The sequence below is a fragment of the Talaromyces proteolyticus genome, assembly GCF_021365285.1.
Source record: "Talaromyces proteolyticus strain PMI_201 chromosome Unknown BGW36scaffold_3, whole genome shotgun sequence".
Classification (NCBI taxonomy): domain Eukaryota; kingdom Fungi; phylum Ascomycota; class Eurotiomycetes; order Eurotiales; family Trichocomaceae; genus Talaromyces; species Talaromyces proteolyticus.
In genome coordinates this window covers 888,916-902,254 of record NW_025764279.1, presented here as the reverse complement: position 1 = coordinate 902,254, position 13,339 = coordinate 888,916, and the positions used below count along the sequence as shown (strand labels likewise).

The 13,339-nt window shown below is 48.5% G+C and overlaps 8 protein-coding genes across 8 annotated transcripts; 5 read left to right on the top strand and 3 right to left on the bottom strand.

Moving 5' to 3' along the window:
* Positions 1 to 501: 501 nt before the first annotated feature.
* On the bottom strand, positions 502 to 2,015 carry BGW36DRAFT_394628 (septin spn3; the record flags this gene model as incomplete). Its single annotated transcript, XM_046217935.1, has 6 exons — positions 502 to 748; positions 807 to 1,409; positions 1,471 to 1,558; positions 1,612 to 1,728; positions 1,810 to 1,879; positions 1,995 to 2,015. 6 exons carry the CDS (start codon positions 2,013 to 2,015, stop codon positions 502 to 504), a joined length of 1,146 nt encoding a protein of 381 aa, XP_046075200.1.
* A 724-nt stretch (positions 2,016 to 2,739) lies between these two features.
* BGW36DRAFT_290216 (putative phosphatidylinositol 3,5-bisphosphate-binding protein) lies at positions 2,740 to 4,100 on the top strand (the record flags this gene model as incomplete). Its single annotated transcript, XM_046210744.1, has 5 exons — positions 2,740 to 2,848; positions 2,905 to 2,943; positions 3,011 to 3,108; positions 3,166 to 3,522; positions 3,570 to 4,100. 5 exons carry the CDS (start codon positions 2,740 to 2,742, stop codon positions 4,098 to 4,100), a joined length of 1,134 nt encoding a protein of 377 aa, XP_046075199.1.
* A 408-nt stretch (positions 4,101 to 4,508) lies between these two features.
* Positions 4,509 to 5,349, bottom strand: BGW36DRAFT_355974 (uncharacterized protein; the record flags this gene model as incomplete). The annotated part of the gene is made up of 2 exons (XM_046213704.1): positions 4,509 to 5,226; positions 5,294 to 5,349. 2 exons carry the CDS (start codon positions 5,347 to 5,349, stop codon positions 4,509 to 4,511), a joined length of 774 nt encoding a protein of 257 aa, XP_046075198.1.
* A 101-nt stretch (positions 5,350 to 5,450) lies between these two features.
* Positions 5,451 to 8,042, top strand: BGW36DRAFT_336072 (dynein family protein). Its single transcript, XM_046212957.1, has 6 exons — positions 5,451 to 6,015; positions 6,085 to 6,246; positions 6,310 to 6,686; positions 6,741 to 6,834; positions 6,888 to 7,519; positions 7,569 to 8,042. Exons 1-6 carry the CDS (start codon positions 5,853 to 5,855, stop codon positions 7,725 to 7,727), a joined length of 1,587 nt encoding a protein of 528 aa, XP_046075197.1. The 5' UTR covers positions 5,451 to 5,852; the 3' UTR covers positions 7,728 to 8,042.
* Positions 8,039 to 9,445, top strand: BGW36DRAFT_336071 (protein-tyrosine phosphatase-like protein). The gene is made up of 2 exons (XM_046212956.1): positions 8,039 to 8,323; positions 8,380 to 9,445. Exon 2 carries the CDS (start codon positions 8,500 to 8,502, stop codon positions 9,364 to 9,366), a length of 867 nt encoding a protein of 288 aa, XP_046075196.1. The 5' UTR covers positions 8,039 to 8,323; positions 8,380 to 8,499; the 3' UTR covers positions 9,367 to 9,445.
* A 2-nt stretch (positions 9,446 to 9,447) lies between these two features.
* Positions 9,448 to 11,467, bottom strand: BGW36DRAFT_371622 (spermine/spermidine synthase family protein). Its single transcript, XM_046215394.1, has 3 exons — positions 10,278 to 11,467; positions 9,920 to 10,220; positions 9,448 to 9,864 (listed from the first exon to the last, which is right to left on the bottom strand). Exons 1-3 carry the CDS (start codon positions 11,261 to 11,263, stop codon positions 9,454 to 9,456), a joined length of 1,698 nt encoding a protein of 565 aa, XP_046075195.1. The 5' UTR covers positions 11,264 to 11,467; the 3' UTR covers positions 9,448 to 9,453.
* Positions 11,468 to 11,559: 92 nt separating this feature from the next.
* On the top strand, positions 11,560 to 12,523 carry BGW36DRAFT_105955 (coiled-coil domain-containing protein-domain-containing protein). The gene is made up of 2 exons (XM_046209199.1): positions 11,560 to 11,812; positions 11,887 to 12,523. Exons 1-2 carry the CDS (start codon positions 11,629 to 11,631, stop codon positions 12,342 to 12,344), a joined length of 642 nt encoding a protein of 213 aa, XP_046075194.1. The 5' UTR covers positions 11,560 to 11,628; the 3' UTR covers positions 12,345 to 12,523.
* Positions 12,524 to 12,701: 178 nt separating this feature from the next.
* Positions 12,702 to 13,202, top strand: BGW36DRAFT_394621 (uncharacterized protein; the record flags this gene model as incomplete). The annotated part of the gene is made up of 1 exon (XM_046217934.1): positions 12,702 to 13,202. The coding sequence occupies one exon, from the start codon at positions 12,702 to 12,704 to the stop codon at positions 13,200 to 13,202; it is 501 nt and encodes a 166-aa protein (XP_046075193.1).
* Positions 13,203 to 13,339: the final 137 nt, after the last annotated feature.

The following is a 13,339-nucleotide window of genomic DNA, read 5'->3' as shown; positions in this document are numbered from 1 at the left end:
ACCAACTGGAAAACAGGGGTGACCAAGAGACGGCAAACAGAACAGGGAATATTTGCACTGCTAAGTTGGGAATTTGACATATGAAAACAAAGAAAAAAAGCGGATAAGAGAGGGGACCTTGGGTAATAATAGGAGAAAATAGAAGGAAAAATAGGATGATCCTGCTGACAGCAAATATTTCCGGCGACGTTTTAAGCTATTAAAAAGGTGTTATTTCCAACCTGAACATCTACCGCCACAGGTACCGCGATTTAAAATATTGAAGATGAAGGCGCGAACACGCAATAACGGATAAGGAAAAGAATCAGAGGACGGAAAAGGAGCCTGTGGTTCCCTCTCCGCGTCTCGTAAAGTCGTCCAGCCCGGTAGTGCGTCAACTAAATCCTGCGCTTTTTCCTATTCCTAAAATCATAGATGGAGCGTATACACTGCCATTAACATAGAAGTAGGATAGGGTGAGGTGATCATCTATGAAGACATGTATGCACATGGGTATATAGTCTAAGCTTCTCCATTGAGCTCTTCACCGCCAATAGGTAAGTGACTGCTGGCTTCTCGTTGCATGCGGGCCTCGATTTCCCGGAGCTGGCTCTCGCGAGCCAAGAGCTCCTGGCGCTTCTCGTTGATTTCACGTTGCACTTTGAGTTCGATCTCGCGAAGCTTCTCCTCCTCGCGGCGCAGTTGCTCCTCCTTGAGGCGGACTGACTGGGAGGCAAGGTCTTCGGGGTTCATAGAAGAATCTTGGTTGCTGTTTGGACACAATTAGTACAAGTTCAAATCAAATATAAGGTATTTTCTCGACATACGCTGAAATACCGTCCACACTCTTGCTGAGTTTCTCGGTACGGTAGTTCTCATAGAGGAAGTCGTGAGTGATCTCCTTGAGATCGGCCAAATGGCTGTGCAGGAGAGCACTGCGAATGGCAAGGAAGTCGGAGTGGCGAGGGTTTTCGACCTCGACAACTCCCCAAGGGTATTGTCGGGCCCGGACCTTCTTACCACCGATCTCAGTGACTTCCTCGGAACCAACAATGGCAAATGGCATGAGGCCACGCAATTCAGCGTTCTCTTCAACGGTATCTTCGTCATCTTCTTCGATATCATATGGGAAGTTGTAGACGGGAATGCGGTAGTGCTCAATGTCTTCCATAACAAGCTTCTTCGACTCAGCTAATTCAGCCGGGGTGAGGGAATCTGCTTTGCCAATGACGGGGATGACATTGACACGAGGAGACAATCGCTTCATTAGTTCAATATCGAGTTCTCGAAGACCGTGTCCGGTAGGGGTGATAAAGTAGAGCAGAGCATGAACTCGGTTGTCCCTGAAACGGGGGTTACGTTTGATTCTCGACTCTTCAGCAAGGATGTCATCATATTGGCGTTCTAGGTATCCGACGATCTCTGAGAAGCTACTGGAATATTAGTTTGACTATTTTGATGTGACGGATAGCTGTGTGCGAGCTGCCATACCTAGCCTCGTTGTCGATTTGGTCACCGAATCCGGGGGTGTCAACAATTGTCAGGGAGATGCGGGTGCCCTCCTCATCAAGCTCTAACTCTGCAAGGAAAGGTGAGTTGATTGCGGACATTAACTGATGATGATCGACCTACCAACTGTCACTGGCTTGATCCGTACACCCTCCTCAACGTGTGCGTTTTCGGCATCGTCTGCATCTTTGTGCTCGAGAACTTTCTTGCCACAGAGAGTGTTGACGAAGGTTGTGCGTCCTATTGTGGTGCAAACCGTCAATGGCCGAGTTATTGTTGATGGGAGGCGGCTCCACGGGGTCGCAGCTCAAAATAACTTACCAGTTCCACTGGCGCCGCACACCATCAAACAGAATTGGATACCCTTCTTGACATTCTTCTTGCGACGGATCTGTGATGAAACAGAATTGTTAGACAAGAAACGGTGGGATAGGCAAAGCCATGCAATATGGCTAGGGTAAGATCCGGGGGAAAGTGTTGTCTGGCTTGCCAGCAAAGCAACGTACCGCGTTGAGAGGTGAAGACATGGTGGGCAAAGAGGAAACGTGGACAGCGAAGACAAGTATGCAGAGACTATTATCGTGGCAATGAAAGGTCCCGGGAGCAAGAAAAAGGGAAGGGAGCTTGGACGGGGTAGCAAAGTGAAGCTCTGAGAAAGAAAAGAGGTCGCTGGCGGAGCGAGTCTCCTGAATGAGGCAGCAGGGGGCAGCAGCGTTTAGGGGGGGAAAGGGAAAGGGCCCGCCGAGAAGAGCTTAGTGTTGGCCGTAGCGTCACGCCCACGGCCGCCTGCATCTGCGCCCGCTGATTGGCTGTCGCCGCTGATCACGTGGAGAGTCGATTGATCTCATGAATATCATTAACGATCAATATCGATTGGCATACATTCTCATTTGTAGCAGTCGGCATCCGTATAAGCTGCATCTGTCTAGGCGTCAGGGCTGGCCTTGGCTGCGTGTCCACTGTTCGTGTGTTTGGCCAATTATGGCGCCGAGCGGGCTCCGAGCACCTCACCTCTCATAAAGATGGTACCCGCCGTTGTTTATAGATCATCCTGCTGTTGATAGCACGTCTCTGAGATTCCGATTGTCTGTCCTGGTCACCCGCATGGTGCCTGCATCCACAGCCTTGGCGTGTGGGATCACTTGATATCGCAGCCATAGCTTGTTTCCGTCCGCGTCTCCGCAGCCGCTAGCTATCTAAACTTCTAGGCACCTCTCGACTCGCAACTCTATACCCGCATGAAGCAGCGATATGAACACTCGCCAGGTCATCGATGACTCGACAGGGCCCGTGTCTCTATCAGCCACTTTCAACAGCGACTGTAGCTGTTTCTCTGTCGGTCTGGACACGGGCTTTTGCGGTAAGCCGTCATACCCCGCCCATAGTAAACAGAAGCTCACACTGTGTCGCAAACAGTTTTTAATGCGGACCCATGTGAGCTGAAAGTGTCCCGAGGTGTGTACAAGATCTAGCGATTATATTGTCAAGGCTGGAAGTGTGCTGATATATTTCGTTCCTCAAGATTTCAATGCAGGCATCGGCCTCGCAGAAATGCTAGGACAGTCTAACTACCTCGCAATCGTTGGCGGCGGGAGGCAACCAAAGCTACCACAAAATAAAGTACTATCTATCTGAGCTCGAATAGTAGTAGCATAAGTAACTGAAGATTCTTGGTAGATGGTCATTTGGGACGACGTCAAACAGAAAGCCGTGATCACACTCGAATTCCGTACCTCCGTCCTTCGCGTACGGTTATCCAAGTCACGCATTGTTGTTGCGCTTCTCAACAGCATTCATGTTTTCGCTTTCTCTACACCCCCGAAAAAACTTTCTGTTTTTGAAACATCGGATAACCCGCTGGGCCTGATATGTCTTGGAAAGAAGCTTTTGGCCTTCCCGGGTCGATCTGGTGGCCAAGTTCAGTTGGTCGAGCTAGAGACTGGGAACGTCAGCATTATTCCAGCACACAGCTCTGCCCTTCGAGCTATGGTGTTGAGCCCAGATGGCGAGATTCTCGCCACAGCAAGTGAAGCGGTAGGTTCTAATAATACCCTGCTGGGACCTCTACTAATGGAAATCAGGGTACCTTGATACGAGTATTCTCTACAAGCAACTGCGCCAAGATTGCCGAACTACGACGGGGGGTGGACCATGCCATGATATTCTCTCTTGCAATTTCGCCTTCTAGCACACTTTTAGCAGTCACATCAGATAAGTCCACTCTCCATGTCTTTGATCTTCCGCATCCACGAGCACTAGCACGACGAAGCCAATCTCCATCGTCGCCTTCTGAGGATGGAGTTAATCAGAAATGGGGGATATTGGGCAAAATTCCCTTGCTTCCTCGTGTATTTTCTGATATATATTCATTTGCGAATGCCCACTTTGAAATCGGCGAGGAATCTCCAAGCGGGGCGCCATATATCCCCCCGTTAGGATCATCTATTGGACAGCCGTCTAAAGGTGTCCTTGGTTGGATTAACGACCAAACAATCTTAGTCATTAGTGCTGGTCGAGAGGGTCGTTGGGAAAAATTTGTTATACGTGAAGGCGAAGGCGGGAAGCGCTTTTGTATAAGAGAAGGCTGGAAGCGATATCTGGGAGGTGGATGACCCGGTAGTGCTCCTGACTGACTTGATATTTGATATTCTCACGTGTCTTTGCACAGCGCTGACCATGGAACCCCATCTTTTCTCGGACCGTCGTATCGAACCGCACTGTGGTGAGAGCAACGTCTGACCGACTGACACAGACTTTGGGCCTCATCAAAGGCTTGTCGGGATGGCCTAAGATGCAACCGAAGCGACCCAACAGACTAGGCGCGACCGCAGTAGACTGACTGTTTGCGCAACCAACGATTTGTGGTATCTGTTGTGAATGAAACTTGTGTGAATCCGCTATCTAGTGGTGTGATTTCTTGAAATTTGTTGGGATAGCAAGACACACCCTTTCATGGGGATAATGAATCATTTTTTGACAAGTCTTCAAAAATTTGCGAGGTCATGTTCATTCTGTAATATTCATCTTCGATCGCGATAGCTCCGTTCTCGGCGACTGTTCTCATCCCGGCTTCTATGAGATCTTTCACGGGACCGAGATCTGTTGTCGCTTCGCTTGTGACGATGATGGTTATGCCTAGAAGAGCGTTCGCGATCATCATCTGGCCGGCGGTGTTTCTTTTGGCTCTTAGACCACAGTTCTAATGCTCGAGCAACTTCCTCCTTCTTTTCCTGAATTAAGTATTCCTTCATCGGATCCTCCTCATCGTGACCACGCATGAGCTCGGCAAGCTCTATTTCTTCCTTAAGCAAAGGTCTTTGCCTCTCCTCTGCATGACTAGATCCCCTCCTTCGGCGCCTCTTTTCTTTACTCTCAGTATCGGTGTCATCTTTAGGATCCCTGCCAGCCGGCCCCATCATTATAGCAACATTGTCTTCCTCGTCTTCGTCATCTCGCTTTTTGTAGCGTGTGTGGTCAACTCGCAGAACACGGCCCATTACTGTTGCGCCACCGAGATTGTCGACAGCAAGATCAGTGCTGCGCTGATCTTCATATTTGAGAAAGGCAAACCCTTTGCTCTTGCCAGTATCTTTGTCGCGCACTAGTTTCACGTTGACAGGCTCGCCGTATTGTGAGAAAATCGAGACAATATCACCTTCCGAAAGATCGAATGGAAGGCCCCCGATATATATGTAAGCCGTATCGCGGTAGTCAGCGTGCCATGAAGCTTCGGGTGGCCTGCAAAAGCACCGTTGTCAGTATGGGAAGTCTGCGTAAAAAATAAAAAAGAATCGGAAGAACTCACACTGCATTCTCAAGCTCGCGCTTGTTGAGCGCCTGAATTTGACGAATAGAATTCATGGATGCTTTATTGCAGGCCAAGGGCAAAGATCTCCTTCGAGGATTATTCAGTGTATAGAGCTTGAAAGCTTTTGACAGGGAAGGGCAAGGGTCAAGGCAGGCGCAGGGCTGGTGATTTCGCCTGCCAGTCACAAGCGCGCGTTATTGGCGGCCCACCAGTTATCCACCCGTTTGGAACCAACGGGTCTAATAAGTGCTGTCTGTTTACGGAGCAAACGCTTGCAACTACCTTGCTAGGCGACCTCTCCTAGTCACTCAGCTGCCATCTTCTGTTTGCTTTCCCATATTATTGTGGTTGTGGACGTATGACCATCGCGGATACTTGCGCGATTTTGACTCCTCAGAGTCCCTACGCCTTTGTTCACCTCCCCTGAACGCGGACCTCCATAATTTGCGGACTGCGCTTGGATTCGATATTCCGCCATTCGAACTGGACGCATTTCTCGATCTAGTATTCTGTAACGTTGTTCTCTTCTTTGGATATGGTCTGAACTGTTCTGAACATGGTTGGAATCGGGTCGCGAATGTCTACCGCAACCCAGAATTCTGGTGGCCCGGGAAGCCGGCCGTCCAGCAAGGATGGCAACAAAAAGAATATTTGGTCCTCGATGCTGGATAATGTTGCCAGTGGGAAGCGATTACCGGAGAAGAATATTGTGATTTTAGGTAACTCAGCTGGCGTTCGGTGTTGGTCTTCGCATGCCTGCGGCAAATGCTAAATACAGTACTCTATAGGAGGCACACCTGAAAGCCAAAGAGAATTTTTGGAAACACTTTCGTCAGACGCATCAGATCCTCAATTACCGAATGAAAGAAGAAGGGGCAAGGCGGTGCCTATTGCCAACGAATTTGCATTAGGCTACACATATCAGGATGTTCTCGACGCCGATCAAGAAGGTAAAGTTTTGGATGATCCTACAAAAGACGTTCGTGACTAGAGGTGCTAATACGCTTGAGCAGATATCCTTGCACGCCTCTCTATTTACCTGCTATCCGATCCCTCACCCACATTTGCACCTCTTCTACGCCCTCTTCTAACGCCGCAATCGATCCCAGAGACATTAGTCGTGGTGCTGCTTGACTGGTCTTCCCCGTGGACCTGGGTGCGGCAACTGCGTGAATGGATTCGCCTTCTACGGTCCGTACTGATTACATTGGACGACGAGACAAAAATTGTGATGGAAGAAATTATGAGCGAATGGAAAGATAAGAAAAGAGGGCTTGACCCTTCCACGGCACCAGGTGTGACGAATTCTGGAGGGCCAGTGACAATACCCTTAGGACCAGGAGAGTGGGATGAAGGTTTAGGAATCCCATTGTGTGTCGTTTGCCAAGGGGTGAGTTGAGATTTCCTGTTGAGTACACATCTAGCCTATTAATACGGTATCCAGGCCAACAAAATAGAACAGCTGGAAAAGGAGAACGGTTGGAGAGAGGAAGAATTTGATTTCATTCTTCAATTTATGAGGACTATTCTCCTTAAACGTGAGTTTCTTCCCAATTTTGAATATTGTGACACTTGTCGCTGATTGAACTAGACGGCGCTTCACTCATTTACACAACACCTTTCCTTGCAAATTCTTTACAGAGTTTGATTCATTCAACATTAAGTATACATTCACTTTTGAAAAGACAGTCGCTCAAGCACAATGTAATCGATCGTGACAAGATTCTTGTGCCTGCAAACTGGGACTCGTGGGGTAAGATTCGTATCATCCGAGAAGGGTTTGATATTGAGGGTGTCGGCGACGCTTGGTCTATTGAAGTCCAAGAGTCGTCGTGGTTAGGGAACAGCCCCGCTGGGGGTGAAGGAACTCAGCCTTCGGCGCTTGCAGCTGAAGACGGAACGAGTGCTGTAGTGATATACGAGCAAACGATTAAAGATCCAAAACAACATTCAGCAACCTCCGGCAGCAACCCACATACAGACCGAAACCAGATTGAGATTGAGACTCAAGATATGCAGAGCTTTTTGAGCCAACAAAATGAAGTATTGGAACAACTCAAAGTAGAGGATGAGAAGGATCGAGCGGCTATGAAGATTCCTAAGCAATTGGATATGTCTCCTGATCTCGAGGAGTCTGGACGTGTTAATGAACACATTGGGCCTGTGCAATTTAACATGGGTGGCATACAAGTCGATGCCGATGATATGCTCAGGAAGTTAAAGGTCAGTTTGTACAGCTCTTTCACCCTAATATCCGCTGACAACCATTTAGGAACGAGAGGCCAACCGTACTCCAAAGAAGGAGGCTGCCCCAGTTACAGCTGCAGATGAGAAAGCACACAACCAAGCACTCGCAAACTTCTTTGCTGGACTGGTCAAAAAGCCCGGTGGCAGCCCTCGCAGCAGCCCTGCCCCAGGGTCATCTAGTTAAGCCTTCAGGTTCGGCTCTCAAAAGTACTAAATTTGAATAATTATGCTTTGCTGGCTGGAGAAAAACCCCTTCAACTACAGACCCGTTTTATGCAAATCTCTCCGGAGTCCTGGATTTCTAAATTTGATGTTATTAAAAATTTTTTTGTAGCTATACTACCCTATACCATATGATACCCTTCTGATTAGTATCATTTATCAAAATTTCGTGTATACGTTTTGTTAGCGTGTTTTTTTTTTTGATCTTGATCACACCAGTTAACCAACCAGACACTATATTGAGAATAAATTACTGTCTGAACATAAGATAGTGAATGGACATCCTAGTTGTGCTCGATGTTGAGGTTCATGGTCTCTACTTAGGGCTAAATTGCCTATGTGGGCATTTCTCCCGGGTATGAACCAGCCGTGCGATCTCATGCCTCGGCAACTCACCAGAACTGACCATCCAGGTCACCGAACTGTCCCCAACATTGATCGATCTCGCTGTCGTGATTCTCGCAGGTGTTATCCCTGGTCAAATATTGGGCAACCTCAACTCAGGAATTCGTATTCGCGCAGCTTTGCCTAGAAATATGAATTATACCCCGCACTAAGGTGAATAGAATCGCTGAACTGAGTGACATAGATGATGCTCACCAACTAGCTTGCAGCCTCCCGGAACAATATTTGAACTCTCGAACATTCAAAGCAGCAGCCTTCGCAACTCGCTTCCTAACATAGACACAACTGTATAAGCAGTCAACTATTAACTAGCTGCTCTGAAACTAACAATGTCTTCCTCCACCACATCTAGTGCAGGCTTAGCAGCACATGCAGCATCCCAATCTGTCCCCTCTCCTCCTTTCATCCAAGTTGATGGTATCCCCAACTTCCGTGACATAGGCGGATACCCCATCACAGAGGCATCCTCAACTCGACGAAACTTCATTTTTCGTTCGGGTCTCCCTACGCGTGTTACAGCCAATGGCGTCAAGACCCTCACGCAGGATCTGAAGGTAGACACAATCTACGATCTCCGCTCAAACGCCGAGCTGCGAAAGGACCCAGCATCTGCATTGCTTACGTCAATGGAGGGGGTTAAGGTGTTGCATACGCCTGTTTTCCCGGAGAAAGACATTAGTCCGGCGCAGTTAGCGAACCGGTATGCGTGTTATATGTCCGACAAGGGCACAGAGGGATTTGTAGCTGCATATTCGGAGATCCTCCGCGATGGAACGGATGCGTACAAGACGATCTTTGAGCATGTGCGTGACCATCCAGACAAGCCGTTTCTTGTGCATTGCACGGGGGGGAAAGATCGGACGGGGGTCGTTATTGCGCTTTTGCTGCTTGTGGCAGGAGTGAAAAGTTGGGACGTTGTCGCAGAGGAGTATGCACTTACGGAGATAGCGTTTGATGCGAAGATTAGGGCTGTGTTTGTTGAGAAGGTGGTTGCGGATATGGGGGTGGATACAGATAGGGCTGGGGTATTGAGGATGATTTCGGCTCGAAAAGAGAATATGATTGCTACGTTGGAGTTTATCGAGGGGGAGTATGGTGGACCGGAGGAATATGTGAAGAAAGCGCTGGGATTTGAAGATCACGACATTGAAATTATTCGGAAGAACCTTACTGTTGAAGAGAAGGGTATATTCTAGAATGACCAACCAGAGATTGGATATAAATGTCAGATAAGTGATGTGAGCATTGAGCTATAATGGCAGTGGATATATAAACAATAGTATTTAGAAGTTTTCCCACACTTTGGCAGGAAGCACAGTTCTCATAATCTTCCAATGGCCAATGGCGCTCTGCGTATGGTATTTCTTGAGCAGTTCCGTCTTGCCGATTTGTAAGACTTGCTGATTTGTATCTGTGTCACCGGCGCCGAATATATTGGGGTTGATTTCATGTTGAGGATACATGTAGGCTTTCCTAGATTTACTACCTAAGTAGTCATTTGGTTGCGGGGCCCGAAAATTTAGAGGCTCTTTAGATGTTTTCTTGCAAAAGATGACCATGTTAGTAAACCCCAGAGGGTCGGAGTCAGACTTGTCCGATCCATTTTCGCGGAAAATGCGACACAGGGGGAAAACACTTCTTATTGTGCGAACAACTAAGCCTGCACTCGGCAGGGAGAGATCACCCGCGTAGTTCTTACCCTTCAGTTAGATATCTAGAGCAACTTGAATGGAGGCGAGAACTACTTACGATGGCCACAATGCCATTTTCCTTGAGAAGTGCGTACAATCCTTGCATGAATTCCAGTGTGAACAGATCTATTGGTTCTGTGCCACCGGTGAATACATCATGAACGATGTATTCGTATTGCTTCGATTGCAGTCGTGCATTTTCAACAAAAGTGACAGCATTGTCGATAACTGCAGTGTGGTTCTCCGGAAAGTGAAAATACTGCAATGCAAATTTGTATACAACTGGGTCAATTTCGACAATGGTGGTATTAACACCATGTTGAATCAGTGCTGCTGGCGTCGTGCCTATCCCTAGTCCACTGCATTATGTACCAGTCAGCAGATTGCCGCAGTTAAATTCGTTCAAAAATCCTCACATGACTAGAGCATTGCTATGCGAATCCTTATTCCTGGGGGAATCACTATCCGACTCAGCCAGCCTAACCGCCTCCAGCATGGTAAAAACGGCGTATATCGGGTCTGATGCCGTTGGATTGTAGCCTGTTGGTCGGCGAGTCCACTCTCCTCCTAGCAGGCTATGATCACACCTCATAGCTCGGAAGCCAACTTCCATATTATCCAAAACAGATATATAACCTGTCAAAGACTCCTGCCGGTCAACAAGACTGTAATTGCTCTCATGTAGTGTGGAATTTAGTCTCGTAGCTGTGCGTTCAAATGGCATGTGTACATTTACTGTTAGGGAAAGTAGCAAGGATGGTAGTGCAAGAAGCAACCATGTCAACTTGGGGGAAATAATCACAGTATAAAGAACCGCAAGAACAATCTGCAGTCCAAATGTGGTCAAGAACAGGGTTGAGCCAAGGTATAATGGTACCGTGGATTGCGTTGTGTCATGTGCAGACTTGAACAACACGGCTCCGACAATAGGAACCCAAAAGGATGATCCATAGCGCTGCAGCTTTAAAGAGCCAATAAAAGCGGATGCAATAGATCCAGAAAGGAGAAGCAACGGAGCGGTGGTGACAAGTTCAGTCAGCAACGGGCCAGACGGATTTCCAAGATGGGAACTGTATTGGAAAAGAACAGACTGAATGTTCGGTATAGAGAAAAGTAGCACCGGGAGCAGCTTCTCATCGTGATGGAACAATTGAGGGAAATGGGACTTCAGAATGAGCCCAGCCACGAGAGCGATGTTACATAGAACCTCATGATACACGTGGGCTGGTGTTGACCCATAAACCGGCGCCAGAGCAAGTTGCGATAGCACAGAAAAGGCCGCAGCAAGAAAAAGGAGCACTACGGCTCGTATGGGATTGCTCCAAGCACTGGCTAATTCTGTTCCTGTCTGCAAGGTTGTCTTCAGGCCAGCTGGAGATTTGGCGGGACTGCTTTTGGCCATCTTAAGGCGCCAGCGCGATGGTCAGGTCTATCTGTGCTGGTTGGCGGTGTCGAGTGTGCATGGATTGGGTTGGAGGATATCACGAACACACCTGCAGTGACTGTGGCCCCGAGTTGAACAGCACTTCCTACACGGAGAATTGATATTGTCGCCGCCAGCGTCTCACATTGAGCCCCGTAGTATGTAGTTGCGACACTGTTGACACTGGACGGTTCGCGGCTCTAGGCACCCCACTGCGCTAAGTCGATCGCCCGCCACGATAACTAACCATGTCACCATTAAAACAATCGTTTCTATGATTGTTTTCCTCCTTCCACCAAGCTGGTTTGCAGCTCCCATCATCGAGGCACGTCTCGAACGCCGATATGCCTTTGTTCCCATCCGACACTGGACTTTCCCAGAGCAAGTTGAAAGGCACAATGCCGGTACAGCCGTCGATGTCGACGTCGCCTGCGCTGAAACCGCCACCTTCTCTACAGGCCAAGAATCGTCGGAAACGGTACCTCGATCAGCATCCAGAGTATTTCTCTGCTGATCTCGAGATGGCTGGTCCGCGCGCCCTATTCTCATTACACCCCCCGCTGTTCGGATCGAGCAGCCATGAACTAACAGCAGCTACTTAGACCCCTTGCTCTACGATCGTCTGATCAGGCGCTTTCAGAGTCCTGCGGAGAGAGAGGCTGAGGGGCGCGCCAAAGGATTCTCAGGCATACTACAAGCCGATATTCTACGGTCCGAAGCGAAGATGGATGCTCTTGCCCATCCCGACCCAAACGCGATGCTCAGCTACAGACAGGGCCCTCATGGCGAGATAGTGGCAGAGGACAAGGAGGACATACCCTCCAACAAGGAAGAAGGGGAGAAGCGCTGGCGATGGGAAATGGAAATGCGCTTTCTCAAGGGGGCCGATTACGATTTTGCCTACGAGAATGTCGATGAAAATGATGAATATGACGACTGGAATGAGGCACAGGAACGGTACTTTGATGAGGAGGAACCCGAATGGATTCTTGACGAGAGTAAGGAGCAACGCAATGCGACAAATCAGTTGACAGGCGAGACTGGGATACAGGATTTTTGAAGGCTGCATGATACCCATTGTTGCATCGCTGGCTCGGAGTGGCGAAACTCCAAACACTTGCTGTGACAGACTGTAACCCAAAAGTCAAGTCCATCCTTGGCCTACATTCATAGTGAGGAGCAGCGAACCAGCGACTAACCCGGGTTTGTACGATCCCATCCTGCGAGCGGGGTCGTGGCGAACCTTGAACTACGAATTGCGGGGAAACGGTTGATACGAGGAGGTACAATAGGATGTCCCGGAAGAACCGCTTCACGTCATACTTACCTTGTCGAATATTCTGTTTGACTTCTCAGTTTCTTGACATCGCTCGACATTATTACAGAGTAGCAAACAAGCAAAGACGGGACTGGTAACATGTTGTTCGACAAAGCTCGGCAGTTTTCAGATGTAGAGGAAAGCGAGACAACTCGACGTGAGCAAGGCAAACCACTGTCATGTATTATATACTTTTTTGCCTCGCAGATGTCCTACAATCTGGAGTCTCCGGCGACGGGCTTGGATACGAAAACCGAAAATGGTCATTCAAGCGAGAAAGTCCATCGTCTGGACACTTTTCTAGCAGAAGTGCAGGAGCACGCCAATAACAGCCCTTACGTTACTCGTTTCGAGACCATTCCAGTCGAAATGACCCCCCCAGGACGTCCCAAAGGAACGTCGCGGCAAGAAATGCACGACACTTTGCTGCTGGCTAGCTTCAAAAATAAAACGGCCTGGCGCAGATGGATTGAAACTCCAGAATGGCAGCAATTCATGCAGAAAACGGAGAAGAATGCAGTCTTCCGACGCATTCCACATGTCCGGTGTGCTCACAGTCTTAAGGGCTTAAGGAATCCCTTTGAAGTGCTGATGGCTTGATGCCTCGGCTTTGCAAAGACCACATCTGACCGAGTCAGCGTAAGCAGAAACGACAGCAACCCTGTGGTCGTTTGACGAACAACCGACATCCTTCTCCGTGGTATCTCTGAAAATAACATTCTTGTACAAGCGAAAGC